We start from the raw sequence: 21162 nt of genomic DNA, 5'->3' as shown, positions 1-21162 counted from the left end.
TGGATAAATGGACTGTAAGATGGATAGAAAGCTGGCTAGACTGTCAGACCCAACGAATAATGATTAACGGCTCCATGTCAGGTTGGCGGTCAGTTTCTAGTGGAGTGCCCCTAGCATCGGTTCTAGGAGCGGTTTTGTTCAACATCTTTATTAATGGATGAGGGGATGGATGGCACCCTCGGCAAGTTTGCAGATGACACTAAGCTAGGGGGAGAGGTAGATACACTGGAGGGCAGGGAGAGGGGCCAGAGAGACCTAGACAGATTAGAGGATTGGGCCAAAAGAAATCTGATGAGGTTCAACAAGGACAACTGTAGAGTCCTGCACTTGGGACGGAAGAATCCCAAGCATTGTCACAGGCTGGGGACCGAATTGCTAAGCAGCAATGCAGCAGAAAAGGACCTGGGAATTACAGTGAGAACCTGGATATGAATCAACAGTGTGCCCTTATAGCCAAGAAGGCAAATGGAATATGAGGTTGCATTAGGAGGACGCATTGGAGAGGGTCCAGCGGAGGGCAACCAAAATGATTAGAGGTCTGGAGCACATGACTTACAAGGAGAGGCTGAGGGATTTGGGCTTGTTTAGTCTGCAGAAGAGAAGAGTGAGGGGGGATTTGACAGTAGTCTTCAACTCCCTGAAGGGGGGTTCCAAGACTGGAGAGAGTCTGTTCTCAGTAGTGATGGATGGCAGAATGAGGAGCAACGGTCTCAAGTTACAGTGGGAGAGGTTGGATATGAGGAAAAACTATTTCACTAGGAGGGTGGTGAAGTACTGGGCTGGGTTCCCTAGGGAGGGGGTGGAATCTCCATCCCTAGAGATTTTTAAGTCTGGGCTTGACAAAGCCCTGGCTGGGTTGATTTATTTGGGATTGGTCCTGCTTTGGGCAGGGGGCTGGACTTGATGACCTCCTGCGGTCTCTTCCAGCTCTAGGATTCTATGATTTACATGTATTCAGCTGGCAGGCAATGAAAACTTCAATATCTGAGCAACTTTGGTACACGAAGCTGATTCTGAAAGGCCTCATTCCTGCTAAATATTGTATTATTTCATTACAAATTTAACAAAACTGTATCCCTCAGGCTAATAATAAGACAGGCACAGGAAGCATGTTCCCGTTGAAATATATTATATTGTATGTTAATGAACCCGGCAAAAATAGAATAATGCAGAAGGCTTTTCAATATTCATGTATATTTCTCAGAGAATAAACAGTGGGAAAAGGCCATTTTTACTGCTTTAATTTATGGATTTTATTCATTTTAGTTGTATTGTACCTGTCTTCAGCTGCCTAGTACAGGGAAGGATTTTAATATGGTCAGAGGCCAGGCTTACAACTACTGTGCCTCCAGCAGAAGCAAACAATGGCCATATGAAAGGTACAGTAGATGTAATGAGGTGAAGGTCATAATTCAAAACTGATAAACAGTCCCGTGGCACCTGTAAGTCTAACAAATGTATTAGACCATGAGTGGAAAATGCAGAATCCAATGTGTATATATAACAGAAAAAGCAGTTACCTGCCAATTGTAGGACCTGTGTTAATGAAGCTAATTAAGTAGGCTGGATGTGTCCAATTCATAGCTATTGATGTGAAAAAGCGAATATCGAAGGTTGGGGAAATTGGCTGTGTCGTGCGTTAACCAGTTAACACAAAACCATCAAGACAGTGGTTTTGTTTGTGATGTACATGAGGGTACATCTTTTACTATAAATAGCAAATTCCACTGTGAAATCCAACCCCCTTGAAGCAAGAGGCATTGCTCATTTTATAATGCCAAATGGATGATGTATAATCTCAGAGACAAAGGAAAATCCACGTGCTCACCTCTATTACATGCCACCGACTGGAACGGGACACAGCGACTTAGCATCTCAGGGATCTGTTTGGGACAATCCACGTGAAGTGGGTTTTCAAGGAGGTATTTTGAAGCTACCTCTAAGGAGAAAATCCCATTGTCTCCTGACTACCTGCTCCTGGTTACTCCTACTCACAGATCCTGAACGGTATTCCCTACACTATTCCTGTGAGCCAAAGCAGGTGGTGAGCCTGAAACCACAGGAAAACCTGTGTATGGGGTCTTGACACATTGCTCACCTGCCAGACCACACGCTGGTTCTGTGGTGATGTCTCACAAGCTTATTAGCATGGATGTAGGCTGTTTTATTCTTTCCAGTATGCAGTCTCAGAAATGCTTTTATGTAAGCATACAATGTTCTTGCTTAGAAAGCACTCTGCTGTTACTTATAACTACGGCAGCTACATTGTGCACGGTCTCTGAAGCCAAGACAAAAGCCTGTTGAGGCATCCTCTCTTTGGTGGGCATGTCACAGTGTAATCACAGCCTCGAAATAGCACGGCTCTAGGAATTATTTTGGGGAGGTTCTGTGGCCATGGCTATGCAACAGGTCTGTCTAAATGTTCACAATGGTTCCTTCTGGAATCTAAATACCCCAGTCAAACAGGTGAGATCTAGTGATAGAAATGTAGCCATGTTAGTCTGGTGTAGCTGAAACAAAAAACAGGACTCTGTAGCACTTTAAAGGCTAACAAGATGGTTTATTAGGTGATGAACTTTCGAGGGCCAGACCCAAATGGGGTCATCGCCTAATAAACCATCTTGTTAGCCTTTAAAGTGCTACAGAGTCCTGTTTTTAGGTGAGATCTTGGGTTTGCATCCAAGAGAGATGGGGAGCTCTTGAGGGGACCACAAAGTGGGGGCGATATGGGCGCAGTTGCCCTGAACTGTGACAGAGGGGGCAGGTTATTCTATCCATCCCTCTCTTCTGGGGACCTCAAAAGGAAGACTTTTGGGGAAAATATTACTCCCAAAGGAATTCTGCAATAGTTGCATTTGGAGCCATTGCAAAATTGTGGAATTCGTCCAGGACTGAAACAAGGTTTGACAAATGCCAATGCCAGCTGATTAAAAGACAAGGGAAGGAGAGAGCTTCACCACTATGGCTGTTACCTCCACTGTCTCCAGGGATGCTGACCCTTCTTTGTCCTAATTCTGAGCAGTGTCCTGACCACAATGAGCCAGAGAGAGGGACCACTGCGATATTCCTGCCTCCACCTCTACAGGCTGCCCTCATGTGAAATGTGTGACACTCTCTCTTCTGCTTGATCCTTTTTCTTCCCATTATTTCTTCTCTTCTCTTATCCCTCTGCTTTTGCCTTCAGCCTAATACAAGTTAGGCTTAGCCAGCCCATTTGGCCTCTTTTGAAAGATTGCCATAAGCCTGTGCCTGGAAAGACAGCTAAAAGAAATGCAGCAGGTTGACACTGGTACAAGTTGGTCAGGTCTCGTGTGATGGATAAAGCCACATGCTGGACCTGTGCTTTTCCAGCAGGCAGGCTGCAAGTCAGAGTCAACACCAGCGACAGAAGTGTCATTTTCTCTTTGTGGCTCTTTTCTTTCTCTCCTGCTTTTGTGTTTGTTCATTTTCTTTTGCCTTAAAGGAAGCAGGAACAGACTTAAAGCACAACAGCTCCTGAGCATCTCCACTAGCCTCTTTTTTTTTCCCTTAAAAGAGTACCCATTGCCGTCTTTAACGCCAACTAAGGCTGTGTCTATACTTATGTGCCCGAGACAGATTTCCTGGCATTTCTAGTAAAGACCCACTAAATTGGACTCTGAAGGTCCCCCCAGTTGGGCCTAATATTGACAGTCTCTTAGGCCAGGTCTAACAAGGATTTTTTTTTCCTTCTAGAGGTTCTCTCCTGCTAATAAAAAGGGAACATTCTGTTAAAATGAAAATCTGACTTAATACTTTACCTTTCTAGCACTTTAAGAGTTTCTCATTATTTTCTGTATCTTTAATAAAAGGCTAAAAGGATTTTTAATTATGTGTTTGCCATGGGACTAAGCAAACCGAGATCTTTGGATACCAACCCCGAACCTTGTTTAATATGCTTCAATGTTCCAGAGCCATATTAACACTTTTAACTCTTTGGACTCTTTTTTCCTCTATCAAAATTAATACAGCATTCCTCAGCCGGCGTAAAGTGGCCTCTGTGGACCTAGACTGATTTTCACCAACAAAAGATTTCATCCATTTTGTTGTTTCCACAGAATTAAGCTCCGTCTGTTTCTGCAATTACCCCTAAGAGAGAACTCAAATATCCATAGGCAAGGAGTCACCAACAACTGCACAAAATGGCACATTTATAAAGGAAACGACGCTCTTACGGGAGCTGTAGAACGATACATTTGCAACACTTTGCAACAGGAGGTTTCTGACTGGGCTCCTGAGTACATAGAGTAACCATTTGGGCAATTAAAAAAGATTAAATATGCACATTTCAACAACACACCACTGCCCCGGCTCCTGATTAATTAAACTTTAAATTAACTGGTTAAAGCTCTACTAAGGTATCTTTTATCAAAACCGCCCGGTCACTGCTAATGAAAGAGTTTTCAAGGATTCACCAGAAGGAGTAAACAGGTTTTGGGGGAACTGCAAAGACTTCAATTAGAAGGAATTACTGAAGATATAGAGGCTTACATGGAGAGGTTAAGCTGCCCTTCATTTTCTCAAGAGCAGTCTTTAATTAAACGCAAATAATCACAAATTTCATACAGGAGATTGCTGTAATTTCACAAGTAGTTACTATCTCGTTTAAAAAAGGAAAGAAGTGGGCCACAGCTTTGGGTGGATAGGAAGAAGGTGGAAATCCAAAAGGAAAAGGCTGAAATCCCTGCTCGAGTGGGCATACTGGCATCCATTCCTCCCTTCTCAATCCGTCTGTGCTCACCTCAGTTTGCTGTTAGTCCAACAGGCTGCAGCCCTTCATGCCACTGCCATGAAGGGTGGTCACGAAGCTCCGAAAAGAGAAATTCTAGCAGGGGTAAGAACTCATCCGTCTTCAGGAGCAGGCAGGTCAGACTATTTTTAATTAATATTTTGGCGCTCTTGTTTCAAGCCAGGTACATATTTCTACAGAGATTATTTTTAATTGTCCTATTAGAGACAAACTCGAGTCGTGATAGTAACAGCATCTCCTTCCTGGCCAGACACTCCTTTTATTTAGCCAACCGAAATCTAATAAAAGCTAGTCTGCAGTGGTAAGGCACATAAATTAGTGCTTTGAAACAGATGGCTTGGTTTTCCACTGCATCTTGTGAGGTAATTCCGACAGACAGAATCACAGCATTCTCCAGCCCCTTTGGCCCGCTGTATACGACCATACATCATGCAAGGAAAAGGGCCCAAGTGTCAAAGACCTGAATCTTCTCTCTTTTATACACGTGTAATTATTCCCTATGTACACCATTGTGAGATCAGGATCTGGTCCTTGTTTTCATTCTCTCATCTCGGTGTTTGTGATCTCCAGAGCCTAGACCACACGAAGCGGACTTCCATAAATGCCATTCCATGCCATTCTCTTCATACTGAGTCCACTGTACCCTGATGGAATGGGACAGCAAAGCTGGACGGACTACTTGGACCCGGCCGCTGTGAACAGGGGCTGCTTTGTGACTACAGCCTATGTCCGCGAGGTGGGGAGGGAGGAGAGGGCAGGTCTCCACAGGGATCCCTGTGGACAGGGCTGCTGCTGGAGCAGCCTCTTCCCATGACAAGCCTCGGCTCGCTGTGGCCAGAGGTTGCTTCTCAGTCTTCAGGCAGCACCGCGGAGACAGTGCTGGGGTGAACTGGCTTTTAAGCCAGCTCCTCCCAACCTCGGCTCCTGCCCCTCCCCCTTGCTGCCTCTCATACAGAGGCAGCAAGGGTGGGAGCGAGAAGTTGAGTACTCCACTAGACTACCCAATACATTTCTCGTATCAGAGAGTTGAGCATTCGGCTACTCGCTAACATCGCTATTTAAAACACAGAAATAAGTCTGACATGTTTGATTAATGGATCTCATTGTAGCAGTTCCCAAGCCCTTTACACAATTTACTCTAACATTAAACTGAGCATTTTCATTTAACAGATTGAACAGTGCAGCTCCCATCACAAAACCATCTTGAGCGACAGCAGGGAGTTTGGATGGCGTGGGGAATTCCAGCGAATGAAAAGTTTTTCTTTAAGTTTGAAGCTTTTAAACTTACTTTGGGGAGTTAATTTTGGAAGTAATAAAAAACTCAACTCTCTGAAGTGTGTAGACCAGAGTTTCTCTGGCCTTATGTTTTGCCATGTTATTTATACCAGAGCTACCAAATTAAATAGGTAGTGGCTAGAAGGACCAAAGTCCTTGTGCATTGTGTACATAATATAGAAACACAGAGATGGCTGGAGAGGTGCATAATCTTGTTCTCTGAGGCCCGGTCTACACACAGAGCTGCACCACTTTAACTAAAAGGAGTGATTTTAAACCAATTTAGTTAAATCTGAGCAAGCTTGTGTGTGGACAGTCCTTAATGGTTTTAGGATTGTCTTAAATCAGTCTAATTTCAGCCTGTAATCGATCTAAGCAGAACTGATTTAAGACTGTCTACTCAGAAAATTGTACCCAGGTAATTAAATCGGTGACCTACCCATGGAGTCAGCTCCAGACAGAATGAGATAGAGGCACTGGCAGGCCACAGAGCATATGGACAGAAAGAGACTGGGCTTTTGATGCAATCATTAGTACGTGTAAAATAAGGAAATCCTGTTAAATTTACAGACAGAAACAACAATCCAGCCCCCACCACTTGTAAATTTAAAGATAAAACCTCATTCAGCCTAAAAGCAAGGTTCATGGAACTATTCAAGTTAAAGAAGCATTCCTCAGAGAATGGCGAACCAGCCCAGAAAGGCAATAAAAAGAGCATAAACTATGACAGAGGAAAAGTAAGAAGGACATGAGGTGCCTTAACAGGAGATTTGAAGATCAAATTGCCAAAAGCATGAAAACAAACAAGAAGTAATTCTCCAAGGCTACTGGAAACAAGAAGGCTGAGGGAATCAATAGGTCCACTGGACCATCAAGGATAAAAGGAGCAACTGAGGGGGATAAGGCCATGCCTGATGAGCCAAATTATTTCTTTGCTGTAATCTCCACAAGCAAGGACGTTGGGGAGATGCAAATCCCAGAAGACGAGGCTTTTTTAGGCAATAAAGATGAGACGATATCGGAGATTGAGGTGTCAAAAAAAAAAAAAAAGATGAAATGAAGATCAGCAGTTTATCACCATTGGATGATATGCAACCACAGTGATGACAGAAATGTCACAATGAAAAGGTGGCACATTTTTGTTGGAAGCACAAACTCTCATTAAAATCACCTCCTGTGCCAGATGCCAAATGACTAGAGGTTAACATGTACTGTACTTAACTTTAAAAATACTCTGCGGGTGATCTTACACACACACACACACACACACACACACACACACACACACACACACACACACGGGTGATCTTACACACACACACACACACACACACACACAGTACAACAAGGCAATTTCATCACAGATAACAAAGAAAAATCACTTCTCATTCTACCAGAGTGGAAACGAAAACACGGTGTGCAGAATTGTAAAGAAAAATCCGTGGGGGTGAAACCCCGGCAAAAAGCCCGTTGACTTCACTGGGGTCAGTCTTTCACCCATGGACTCTACGGTTGTATAGCACTAGTAGAGAATCACACACTGCAGCACAGTCATGCTTGGAGCCTTACAAGATTAGGGCCTTTCCATCGATAGACTCACTTCTAGAGAACTTGGAAAGCGGTGAACTTGAAACAAGGTGAAATGTAAAAAGCGCCTGAGTCAAGTAGAAAAATCTCAAAAAATGTTTTACTCATCACATAAAAAGGAGCAAAATGAATTATAAGGGGGGTGGGATGTGCAATTTTTGTGAGAGAAGGAGAAAGTTGGCCCCTGCGGCAATAAATCTGATGCAACTTAAAAATCTAATTCCAAACCTAAACACTTTTAGCTGATTGATAACAGTAGCTGTAAAATATAGAGGGAAAACTTTAAGCCATCAGCCTGTGTATTTTTGCTTCTAATACAGGCAGAGCAAAATATCTTCTTACCTCTAGGGAGACCCCAGAGAAACCAGTGACAAGGGACCCCAGACTGTATGATCACATTTTATCGAGAAGGCATTTTTAATGAAAAAAATAATTAAAACAAACCCTATTACTTGAAACCATTAGTAAGAGAAGCCTACCTATTAGCTGAGATGAGGTTTCCTAACTCTAACACATCTTCGCTGCTGTGTTATGACTCTACTGTTTGCATGCAATTAAAATATGACCAGTAGTTTACACACAAGAGGGATTCACTGTATTAAAATAACTCTTTATAATCAACTTTAAAAAGCTAATTTTTTCTTATGGTGTTTTAATAAAGAAATCAAGATTACGATCACTTAGCCTTTATAAAGCATGCAGCAGCGTTTAGCCTCTTTAAGTAGCAAACTATTCACTTGCAATATTTAAATATACATGTTCAGCTGTAAATGAGACTTAATTTATTTAAACAGATGCACTGGTTTGTTCCTCAGTGGCACAGAAAGGAGAATGGGGAGTTTCTGAGAGTTATGGTGACAGTAAATCTCTGACAGGAGTTAGTAAGAACTTTCTGTGTAGGCAGTTTACCTCGCAAGTTCCTTGTGCAGGATTCTAGTATCGGTTGGAGACAGGATACGGGACTAGACTGATCACTGTTCTGATGCAGTCTGGTAATTCATATGTTCCATGTCCCAGGTGAACACAGGATGGGACATTACAGGTATGGTCTTGCAGCAATCAGTCAGCCTGGACTTGCAGAAATCTCTATGCCACACTTACGCTCCCTCTCTGCTCTTTCCATGTGGCAATGTCACACCCTCTGTGCCAGGGGGAAGTCGAGGCAGGGTGTGGATGGAGTGCTAACATGGCCAGGGTACCTACTCTCCTGATATTTTGTGGATAAGAGATGCTGGTGCACATACAGTTGGAAGGAGACATCGGTTTTACTCTGTGGTGCTGATTAAGGGAAGGTGGAACATACAAAACAGTAAATGATTTTATAAGGTAGACACTTTTCAGGAATTGTCACCTTGCAAGATGACACAGGAGCAAATGCATGCATTATGATAGTGTATAGACACTACACAAATATCACAAGGCAGACCCCACCCTAAGAACTTACAATCTACAAATAGGATGAAATAACTGACTGAGGTTATAACAAACTGGAGAACCGCAGGGGTGGCAGGGGAAGAGAATAAGAAAGCAGTGAGCCAATCCTGATTAGCTGTAAGAGCAGAAGCGCTATTTGGCATTTCATGCAGCTGATTGGGTATCACTCTCTTATCAACTCTATTTAGCTGTTGTGCCGTTATTCACAAGCCTCTGCACATATGCCCCTGGGGAATTGTTTTAAACTGTTACATTATTTGCAAGAAAAGGCATCTGATTCTAGCCTTGTGGAAGGTGGCCAATGGTTTGTCATTCCTCATTGTGTGAGCCAACCCGGCCTCATGTTGTTTGAAATTAGGCATCTGTTTTCTTGTGTCCTTTAGTAAGTACTATGTCTGGAAAGTTATACATCAAAGCATAGGGTTGCCAGGTGTCCGTTTTTTGCCTGGACAGCCCGTTATTTGTGGCTTCTGTCCAGTAAAATAACCCAGAAAATACTGGACATGTAAAATGACGGGGGGGTTCGAGCAATGCGGGGATTTTTTTCTTTTTTTTTGCTCAACAATTTTAGTTGGTCCCCCTCCCTTTTTTTTTTGCTCAACTACTTTGGTTGGTCCTGTGTGTGTGTGTGTGTGTGTGTGTGTGTGTGGTTTATGCTCAGCCATGTCTGGGATTTTTTGTGAAAGCATCTGTCAACCCTATCAAAACACTATTTAAAGATAGTCTTATTTCATAACATTAACTATTCAAATATGGGTCCTGTTCAAGTACAGGTCCTGAGCATCTAATTACCAAGGCTGTGTCTACACTGGCATCCCTTCCGGAAAAGGGATGCTAATGTAGCACATTGCAATTGCAAATTCCACGGGGGATATTTAAATCCCCCACGGGATTTGCATTTACATGGCTGCCGCTTTTTTCCAGCTTGGGGAAAAGCTGGAGAAAAGCGCCAGTCTAGACGTTATCCTTTCAAGTAGGAATAAGAAATCCTCTGGAAAAGGCTTTATTTTCCGGAGAATAACGTCTAGACTGGCGCTTTTCTCCGGCTTTTCCCCAAGCCGGAAAAAAGCGGCAGCCATGTAAATGCAAATCCCACGGGGGATATTTAAATCCCCCGTGGAATTTGCAATTGTGATGTGCTACATTAGCATCCCTTTTCCGGAAGGGATGCCAGTGTAGACACAGCCCAAGTGTATACATACATAGGTACATGGGTGCACATTAAAGGTAGTTAACAGCAAGGTCCATTGTTAAAGAACTACGTTATTAGAGGTGGTTTCCAGCTCATCTGAAGAAGTGGGTTTTGCCCACCAAAGCTCATACTATATATATTTGTTTTTAAAAGTTATTACAGAGAGAGTGCAGGATTGACTTTGATATGCAAATTTGGCATGGTTTCCCTGGGCTTGAACAAAGACATTAACTAGATGCCACATTATAAAGCCAGCCTTCCCTGCATTTAACACCTCATTTACACCAAAAGCTAAGTATGGGACATTTCCAGCCCACTCAATTAGCCTCATTAGCACCGGTCCTACAATTGACAGAAACTTCTTTTTCCTCCCCTTCCCTTCTTTTTCTGTTATAAATGCTGGGTCTCTCTCATTTCTACTTCAGCTTCCAACACATCTCAGGAAGTGGGTTTTGCCCACAAAAGCTCATGACGCTTTCTATATTTGTTAGTCTCTATGCCCTGGTCTTCACTAGGGAGGTTTTTGGAACAACCCCCCTGAGGTTGAATTTATAAAGGGAGCGTCCACGCTACCATTATTCCAAAATAATGGGTTGGTTATTTCGAAATCTGCATTCTTACTTTCCTCGGGGAGTAACTCTAATTTCAAAATAGTTACTTTGAAATAGCGGTAGTGTGGATGCTCCGTTGCTGCTATTTTGAAATAACTATTCCCCAGAGTAATTTGAACAAATTATTCCCCAGTGTTCCTGGGGCTCTAAGTCAAAGTAGCACATCCACATTAATGGAGCCTGCCTCGGACTAATTTTGAAACGTCCCCATGGTGTGGACACGCTATTCCAATGTTGTTATTTTGGGAATTATTAAATTGATTTTAGTTATTTTGAAATAGCTTCCTAGTGTAGAAATGTCCTAAGGCGGCACCGGACTACTTGTTTTTAAAGTTACAGACTAACACGGCTACCCTCTGAGACTACTTTATTAGACATGATGAAAAGAAGAACTCAGATAGGAAAAGAATTAGTAACTCCAGCTACTATTGGAGCTACAAGAAGGAATCTTTGTCAATATTTGCACAAGCATAAGAACCCTCCGCACACTGGAAACCCAAAGGCCTGATTATTTTCTGCTTTGCCTCTGGTGCAAAATGGGCACCAAACCCTATGCTAGGCGTGAATGACATCCCAGATGCAAGGCAAGGGAGAACAGGTCCTTTGTGAACATGACATTGCTGCTTAAACGAATCTGCAAGAGGAGAAGTGTGGCTATTTGGCTTCTGTTTTAAACCTTCAAATATTTCACACCTTACAAAAAACTAAATTACCTCAGCTGGGCACTGTTCATTCCATTTCACTGGGGTTCAAAAGTCCAGCCATTAAGACTTTGATTGTATAAAGGGCTGCACTGGGAGGCATGCCTCCAAAAGCCAGGAATGGTGGGGAAAGAGGTGGGAAAGGTGTTTCACTTGACAAGGTGCAAATGGAGTAGATTGGGGTGGGCAAAATACAGCCAGCAGATTGGATCCGGACTGTCAAACATTTGGATCTGGCCCGCTGGTCGAGCACCTCCCAGACAGAGTCTGTAGCTGGCACTCCCTCCTGTACCCCAATCTCCTGCCCCAAGTCACATCCGCCTCCTGCACCTAAACCTCCCCCCAGACCCTGCATCCCACTCCCTTGCCCCAGGTCACAACCCCATCTTTTTCCAAAACTGCCCCCCAGACTCTATCCCCTCCCCCTCCTGCAACCCAATACACTACCCCAAGCTCCCTCTACACCCAACCGCCATCCCAGACCCTGCCTCCCCTCCATTAACACTGTAGCAAAATGCAGTCCGGGACCACTTATTCAATTTTTGGAGTGCTCCCCCCAGACAAAAATATTGCCCCACCCTGGAGCAGTGTGTTCTCCCCGTAAGAGGCCGTAAGAATGGTTCTCCTTTGGGAAGAGTTATTTTTTCCTGCCCTTTCCTCCTCCCTTCCACACTCTCCATTATCAGCATTCATTATACCCCTGAGTTTTCTCCAGCAGACCAAAGGTTTGCTCTGCTTACTAATAGGCAGTGAGCAGCTCTTGGATCTGATGGGCACTGCCAAGACTTCCCTGTGGCGCTAAACTCACTTGAGATCTCTGGAGAGAGCCGGAGAATGGGAAGGGGATACCGAGCAAAGTGCGGCCGCTGGAGGAAGTCTCTTTGGTACGTCCCACTCCTTCTGCGTCCAGGGCTTGACATTCTTGCAGATTCTGCTCTTTTCTTGTGTGTGTGTGTGTGAGTCCCCCAAACGCTTTTGGCAACTGCTCTGAGGGCTGATAACGGGCAGAGACTGGTTTGAAGCCTGGGGAACCAGACTACACCTCAGTCCAAGGCAAAGTCCATGCTGGGATTCTAACAAACTAACGTCACTCCTAACACTTTGTTACCAACTATCAATCAACGAGATGCCAGCGACTCCCCCACAGGCAATGGGACTGCACTCACACTTGCAAAGCAAGAGGAAGATCCTCTGGTGAACCACCCCGGGAGGTTGCCAGGAGCTGAGGGGTTATAGGACTGGTGGTACCTCACACACGAGCGTGGGATGCTATGGAGAATGTGGAATCGACATGAGCAAGCTTTCATAGAGCAACGGTCTCCTCCTTCTGGAAGGGTCGTTCCTCCTCACTGTGAGGCGCTTACACTGCCAAGTGCTATAGCTAACACCCTACCTGAACTGTTCCCTCTCCCTAAAATGGCCCTCACCTCCTCCCACCAGAGCAGGGGGGAAATAAGGCTTTTGCCTACCTGCAGCCTCTAGCCTAATTTAAGAATTAAAATGGACCCTACATTTCCTTACGGCAGGGGGTCCTTAAAGAGGAGGTCTTCCCCTCAAGGCAACTCACAGCAGCTCTGGCCTCAGACACACCCGGCTTTGCCAGGCAGCGATGCAGAGCCCAAGGAAGTCCAGTGGTTGCAGGAGTCTGGGCCCGCCAGTGGGGCAGGCAAAGGCGTCACATCCCTCAGCAACTCAGACATGTGAATCTGACAGGTCCTCCCCAAGACGTGTGTCGACTGCTTTGAGGCCTCATTTCCATCGGTTTCAGCTATCCTTTGCCGGGGCAGTTCCGCCACCGGGGGCGAGATGGGGGGTGATAGGTGGGGGGGAATGGGGCAATTGTTCTGGGGCCCGGAGCTCCTGGCTGCTGCTACCATGGCAACGGCAGTGGTCGGAGCCTTTAGAAAGGCCACTGATGCGCCATGCCGCATGCTCCATGTGGCTCTGAGGGCCGGCGGGAGGGGGAGGAAGATGCCTGCCATCCAGGTAGCGCTGGGGCTTCCCAGCCTCAGCCCACCCCTTTTGCCAGACGCCCTGCCCCCCACATAGCCAAAGGGCCCGACAATCCTGTCAGCTCCCCTGGCCAGGGGTGTTTTTCACCAGCTCCAGCCTGCTGCAAGAGCTGTCCACCATGGAAGTCAGAGAACTGGACTGCCCCAGGTTGGGGACACCTACCAAAGAGCCTGCAGGAAGGATTAAGTTCTCCCTCTGGGAAACGCTGAAAATTCCTCTGTATTGTGAAAAGCTTCTGCCACCGCCATGGGTCTCTCCCAGGCCAGCTTTTCTCAGAGCCATTTCCTCATTCCCTGCTTCCCAATCAAAGGCCAAAAATCCCTCCCTACCCGCTCAGAAAACCTGGTGGCTTTTTCTTTTGCTGCAAATGGCGAATTTCCTCCTGTGACAAAGAGTTCTGTCCCCACAGCAGAATCACCCAGTCGGTTGGGGGATTCCAGACATGACATGATTGTCCTGCTTCAGAGGAGAGTGCTAGAATAGCTACACCAGAAGGAGAAAGATCCAGGCAGGATGTCAACCCCCCTCCATCTCTAAAAAGCCCCTCCCGTTTCCTGATTTGTAGCAACCTTTGTGGACGTTTGGAGGGAGGATCATGTGTTGTGGAAGAGAAAAAAACCATCCGGCTTTCTCTGCTGAATACACACGATAGGGGGCGAGCCATAAAAACTGCAGCGTGAGCAGTTCCGTACCTAACTGATTGAAGAGTGAGCCAGTTGAATTCGATACGAATGGAATCCTCTCCTGTTAGTGCCCAGCAGTGGACACATGAACCATGACTCATTGGCTCCGCCCATTCGCAGACCAGAGAAAAGTAGCCTGGGAGCAGGGAGGAGACTCCAAACCAGACCCATCTCGGACAGCTGTGTAACAGAGCCGATTCTATACGGATGCCAAATAGCACTTTCCTCGGAGTCCGACTCGTTCCCTCTGGGTCACGCACGCCTCTGAGACGCTGCCATTCTTGAGAGCCAAGGTAAACGCTGCTTCTCTGAAGGACAGAAGTCCCCCGGGTTTTGTGGCTTTGTGTCTTACCCTATTCAGTGCAACACAATTTGGAAACGGATGTGTGCGTGCATTTCATTTCACAGTGTGACTCAAACTTATCTCCTTCTACCTGGGCGTAGGTTTTACAAACCCCTACAAAACAATTCCCCTTTCAGGCATCGGGATGTGTAGCCTGTGTTCTTCTCGTCGCAAGCTGTTCACTGCTTACTAACCTTAGGAGATGTGAAAATGAAATAAATACTTCTTGTAATCTATTCTACTCGGAGGCTGGTACCAAATCAGTGTTGCAAAGCAGCTAGCCCTTTAAGGGGAGTCGGGTTTACCCCCACCTGTGACCGGTCAGCTAATGGGCACTTTATTTACCTGCGTGTCTGCAGGTACAGCTGTTTGCAGCTCTCATTGGTCACCGATCACTGTCCCCGGCCAATGGGAACTGCAGAAAATGGTGTCCAATCCCGTGCCACTTCCCACAGCTCCTATTGGCTGGGAACACTGTACCTGTGGATGTGCTGTCAACCTGCCAAAGCAACCTGCCTATGGGCCAGGTCCAACCCACAGGCCACTTACTGCCCACTGCTGAAGCAGAGATTCACTTGGACTCATAGGCAGATTACCCCAGCGAAAGACTCTGGCTAGGGAAAAGCTATGGCTGATGTGTTGAACTGACGCCGTTTTCAGAAATAAAGCTGAGAATCTGAAAAAAGCAGGCCTGAACTCTAGAGCGTTCTTTGGAGCACAGACTGAGGAGTTAGCCCACTGGCTCTCAACCAGGTATAAATAGCTGGGCTAAGAGCCGTTTTCCAACACTGCAGCAATATTCATCTTCCAGCAGCCATGTTCTAAAATGTATTCCTAAATAAGCCACAAGTTTTACTTAATAATAGTGCTAATCCCCTCACTGTAAATACCCAGCTTGGTAAAGCTTTAATCGCTCCTCATTTTGGCTCACCCCCCTTCGCTCACGCCTGGTAATAGCTAATGTCTTCTAGAGGATGGCTTTAAAATGTTTTGCTTCCAAAGCACACAGGCAAGTCGATATGCCTTGATGTTTCCTGTACATCCGGAAAGTACAAATGTTCGAGAAGATGAGTGCTACAAATTATAGTGGCATAATAATGCGTTGGATAGAATACATTTACTTGGGCTCTCGCTATCAAACAGATAATCTAGGTTAGGTCTGATCAGAGCGAAAAAAGGGGGAAAAAGCAAAGATGTGATGCTTCAAAAGGGCTACTCGCCTCAGGGCCCACCAATCTGAGAAACTGCCCAGGGTAGAATCCGATCTTACAGCTCTCTCGTGAGATAGCTAGCTCTGTGGTTACATTTTCTACGGGCATGTCTACGCTAGGAAACTATTTCGGAGTAACTAAGTTTGAAATAACTCCTGAAAAAACAAAATCGAAATAGCGTGTCCCCCACTATTGGGGAGCCTCAAAATTAGTCCGACGCAGACTCCGTTCATATGGACGCGCCACCTCGATTTAGAGCCCCAGGAAACCCTGGGGAGTAATTACTTAGAATTACTGGGGGGAGTAGATATTTCAAAATAGCGACACTGAAGCATCCACACAACTGCTATTTCGAAACAAATATTTCAAAATCAGTGTTATTCCCCGAGGAAAGCAGGAGTACAGATTTTGAAATAACCAGCCCATTTTTTCAAAAATAACGGGCTTGGTAGTGTGGACGCTCTGCTTATTATTTTGAAATAAGGGGGGTTATTTTAAAAAAAACTCCCCAGTGTAGACAGGGCTAAGTGAGCTTCTCCAAAAGACACTGTGGTTCCTACGCTCGACAAAGTTCCCTCTTCCTCAAGGAGTGATCCAATTGTTATTACTCTGCTCAACTGTCTTATAAACCTGAAAACGGTGAGTGGCTTTAAACCAGCACTTACTGCTGAGTGATTTAGGGTTTCATGCTGCAACATTTCACTATACGCTGCCGTTCAGTTTATTTCCGTGTGTGCTATAGGGGAAACTCGACTCCTGCAGAGAGGGCCAACTAAAGATCTATGCACAATTTAATCCTCACAAAAGGGTATAAATAGAACTGACTTCAGAAGGTGAAGTTTATCCCTGCGGTGACTCCCATTAAGTTTGACAGGAGTTTATCCACTGAACTTTAGTGGGTGTTCGATCAGGCCCTGCATCTGGTTCTCGATCAACAGGGAATTCCTGCTTCGAGTATTAACAGGGAAACCAGATGGAAACTCATGTCTCCCGAGAAACAGATTCTGCTCCACTAATTTTCATCTAACTATATGCAATGTGGCCAGCTCTTATGATTTGATCAGAAGTAAAACAATATTTTGGTGTTTTTGGGAAAGCCTCCATTTCTGGAGAGAGAGTTATGTTAGAATCTCATCTTTCATTTAAGAAAAAAAAAGTTTCTAGCCATCAAGAAAAACAGCTGAAAAATGGGAAGCTGAAAAGCTCAAACACAGAGAAAAATAGGTAAAAAATATCCCAAATCTATCAAGTTTTAAAAATGCAATTTTTCAACCAATTGCATTCTCTTGGGAGACCTAACTCATGATTTTCAGATGCCCAGGCTTGAAAAAACCGCAAACAATCTTGAGAATCCTTCCCCAAGAGATGAAATAGATTACTAACAGCCCCTAATGTGTCTCTTCGGGAACCCAAACACTTTGCTCTTGCAACTTTATCTTAAATGAAGTCTGAAAAAAAATTCCATTGGCCTCCCCCAGAATTCACCCCTGGTTTTGGCAACCCCTACTCACAATTGTGAAGTTCATAACCTTGAGAATCCAGATGGTCATAGCAAGATTCACCAGGATTAAAATCATTAGGAGTAGCACAAAGAAATAGAGGCATCTCTTCCTCCAGCCGTAAATCCCCACTTTGTACACCTGCGGGCCTTCCGCGCTCTGCATGGCGCTCCTGTGTGCGTACTGTTCTTGGGGCATCTGAAAGAATCACAGAAAAACAAGCATGCACGTTACGCTGCCGGATGAATCAGACAGAGAGAAACGTCCTGTGAGAACGACTCGGGATACGCCACGATGCTGCGCAGAGAGTTTTTAAATCCCGAAATTACCGACTGGACAGTGCCTCTCCCCATGGCATGTTTCTGTGTGTTCTTCGCACGGCTCATTTTATATACCAATAAATCATAATGCACTTTCTATAGACGCTCCCACACTGTGTGAGGGCTTCCCAGCGAGGCCACTTTCCAGTCACTCTCTTAGCGACTCCGGTTTTTGCAAGGCAGGCACTCCGGGTCCTCTCCGCATCCCGAGAGGACAATTTTTGCATGCGCGATGGTAAAAGAAGTTGAGTTCAGCAGTTTGGTTTGGAGAGGCAATATTATTTCTCAGCGGCTTTCATTAAAGAAATTCAGCTCAAACAGAATTATTCTGTGTGGCCAAGAAAGAGGGAAAGGGGGACCCATTTGGTGTCTTTATTTATCCCTCCTTACTATCCCCCCCTCTCCCTCCCCCCCATGCCCCGGGGAAACTTCAAACATGAAGGTTTGCCAGCTGCGCATCCCAAACCAAATTACTGCTGAGAGATTTACACCAAACAGAGGTTTCTCGTTGCTGAACTGGGATGCATGGCAGGCTTGTGGCAGTGCGACGGGAAAGTCGTGCAAGGGCAGGGCCAGCCCACAACATTTTGGCACCTGAGGCGGGGAGCTCAAATGACGCCTCCACACCCCCTCTTTTGGGCCAAAACTTTGAAAGGTCTCAATTCTGCCTTCTTCCTGTTCTACTCCTCTCATGGTACCGCTCTGCTACCTACCCCAACAAAGGAGAGCTAACGACTTAAAATGCCTTGTTCAAAAATTTTAAGGAACACTTAACTTTCAAACGCCTGAACAGCAAATGTAAGTAGTGTAATGTGCATCTAGAGCAGAGAGAATACACATGCACCAGCAACAGAGACCATTTTTTACACTCTGGGTCCTAGTGACGCCCCCCCCAGTATGGCACGTGAAGCGGCTGCCTCAGTTCGCCTCTTAGGGTATGTCTAGACTACATGCTTACGTCGACATACGTTTTGTCGACAGAATCTGTCGACAAAACTTATGTCGACATAGAGCGTCTAGACGACATCCAGTTCTGTCGACAAAACAAGTCGCTTTGTCGATATAACAGTGTGGACGCAAAGGACAGTGTAGCTGCAATAATGCCTTCTATCGACAGAACTCTGTCGACAAAAGGCGTTATCCCTCGTAGAATGAGGTTTACATACGTCGACAAAACTGCTGAGTTTTGTCGACGTTATGTCGACATTACTCAAAGGCAGTGTGGACGCAGGTATAGTTTTGTCGACAAAAGTCCACCTTTGTCGACAAAACCCTGTAGTCTAGACACACCCTTAGTAAGCCCAGCCCTGTGCAAGGGTCTTGAAGATAAAACAGAGGAGAGAGGGACGTTAGTAGGTGTAGTGACTAAAGAGTCTGCAAAATGCACAGATTTTTTGATTCCACCAAGAGCTTGGTTGCACGACCCTTGGTTTCTTGCACATGCAAACTCTCCCATGGACTTCATGCATGACTACAGGCTCCCTTTTAAAAGGGCTGCACAATTTTGGTCAGAGGGTTAGATTACAGCATAAATGCCATAGTCCTGAGCAGGATCATGGAAACGTAGGAATGGAAGGGACCTGAATGAGGCATCTAACCCATTCCCCTGCAATGAGGCTGGACTAAGTATTATTTAAACCATCCCTGGGTAACTAAAAATCCTAGAACAACAACAAACGGTCTGGTAGCACTTTAAAGACTAACAAAACATGTAGGCTGTGTCTATACTGGGCCACTTATTCCGGAAAATCAGCCACTTTTCCGGAATAAGCTGTGAGCTGTCTACAGGCCCTTGAATTTCTGGAAAAGCAACGATGCTCTACTGTACAAAATCAGCCGCTATTCTGGAAAAACTATTCTCCTCCCACTCGGGCATAAGTCCTTATTCCGGAACACTGTTCCGGAAAAGGGCCAGTGTAGACAGCCCAGTAGTTTTTTCCGGAAAAAAGCCCCAATCGCAAAAATGGCGATCGGGGCTCTTTTCCGGAAAAGTGCGTCTACATTGGCCACAGACGCTTTTCCAGAAAAAGGGCTTTTCCGGAAAAGCAGCCTGCCAATGTAGACACTCCTTTTCCGGAAAAACTGAAAACGGAATAGTATTCCGTTTTAAGCATTTCCGGAAATTCATGCCAGTGTAGACACAGCCGTAGATGGTATCATGAGCTTTCGTGGGCACAGCCCGCTTCTTCTGTATGATGTTCATCTGTTTGCACTTGGAAAGGAAGATGATGTCTGGTTGGATCTGTGCGAGTTTCTTTGTGTAGTTTAAAGATTTCCACTCCATACGGCTGAATGCTGTGCCGTGCACGTTCAAAAGTTTCCGAGGGGTAGCCGAGTTAGCCTGCAACAAGAAAAACTTAAAACAACCCAAATAGTCTGGTAGCTGTGCCCATGAAAGCTCATGATGCCATCTCCATGTTTTGTTAGTCTTTACAGTACTACCAGGCTATTTGTTGTTTTTTACGTTTTTCTTGTTACAGACTAACTCGGCGCCCCCTTCTGAAACATTTAATCATTCCAAGTTGGTTGACTGTTTTTCAATTAGCCAGCTAGACCCGGATTGAGAAGTTGCGGGTAGCTCTCTTGAGCGACAGACTCAAGGCCGCCGCCTCCTTGCTCTCTCCATCTTCCCTCGGTCTTTGACATGAATTACATAAGTTGCAAACAAAAGGAGGAAGTGGCATAAGTCCTCCTCCACATAAGAGGGTGAGAACAACAATGTAATGGAAATAAGAAATCGTTCGTTTGGCAGCAGCATCTTTGTTAGCTTCATTCTAGGAGATCTCCTGGCTTTTAGGAGGAACTTGGCTCAGGGCTTTGGTCTTCCCAGGGCCACACGATGCTATTAAGGCATCGTACTCAGGAAGTACTGGGGCTATTTGGCCATTTGGGGCTGTCCACTACAGCACAGGACAGAGGAGATGCCGGATTTCCAGGAGGGAGTCTGAAAAAGTCTAGTTTAGGAATCACTGCCACCCTTCGGGCTCTGTGCCAACTTTTGGTGCAGCGTGGGGGGGCTGCGATGGGAAACAGGGATATAAAGTCCTGTTTAAATAGCTATCCAGTTCAACATTAAGTTTAGCGGGTTCACTGATTAAAGGGAGTATGGTGAGGCTAGAGCACGGGTGGAGGGCTGCGTCTAGGTACCGGTGAGCCAACACCCAGTAAGCAGACCAGGTAACCGCTTCCCCGTTAACATCCCTAACAGGGCTTTTAAATTGAAGCTTTTCGTTCCCGGAGCGAGGGATCAGTAGCCTTTCCTGCCTCCTGTGAGACATTATACTTGTCCATGACCAGTTCAGCTCCTGGATCTGGTAAGGCGGCTTAGTATCTCTGGCCTCCCAACACAAGCATTCAAACTATATGAGTCAGGTCCCCGAAGATGTGAGCCTGGGTCACATTTTCAAACTTTTCTCCACAACCTGGAGGCTGAGACATTGGCTTAAAATAAAAAACACCCACCACATCGCCACCAAAGAGAGCTGAAGGTCTCAACTAATAACATGACTCCAGGAGGATGGGCTT

General features: G+C 45.4%; 1 protein-coding gene across 4 annotated transcripts in view; it reads right to left on the bottom strand.

Moving 5' to 3' along the window:
- SGCD (sarcoglycan delta) overlaps positions 1-21162 on the bottom strand; it is a 545286-nt gene that overhangs the window by 188681 nt on the left and 335443 nt on the right. For all 4 annotated transcript variants that reach the window (XM_075900619.1, XM_075900616.1, XM_075900617.1 and 1 more), the window contains one exon: positions 17330-17515. In XM_075900619.1, the coding sequence (XP_075756734.1) occupies positions 17330-17515 (186 nt within the window). The remainder of the gene's footprint in view (positions 1-17329; positions 17516-21162) is intronic.

The sequence above is a fragment of the Pelodiscus sinensis genome, chromosome 17 (genome assembly GCF_049634645.1).
Source record: "Pelodiscus sinensis isolate JC-2024 chromosome 17, ASM4963464v1, whole genome shotgun sequence".
NCBI lineage: Eukaryota > Metazoa > Chordata > Testudines > Trionychidae > Pelodiscus > Pelodiscus sinensis.
The sequence above is the reverse complement of the archived record's forward strand: the minus strand, read 5'-3'. Positions and strand labels throughout refer to the sequence as shown.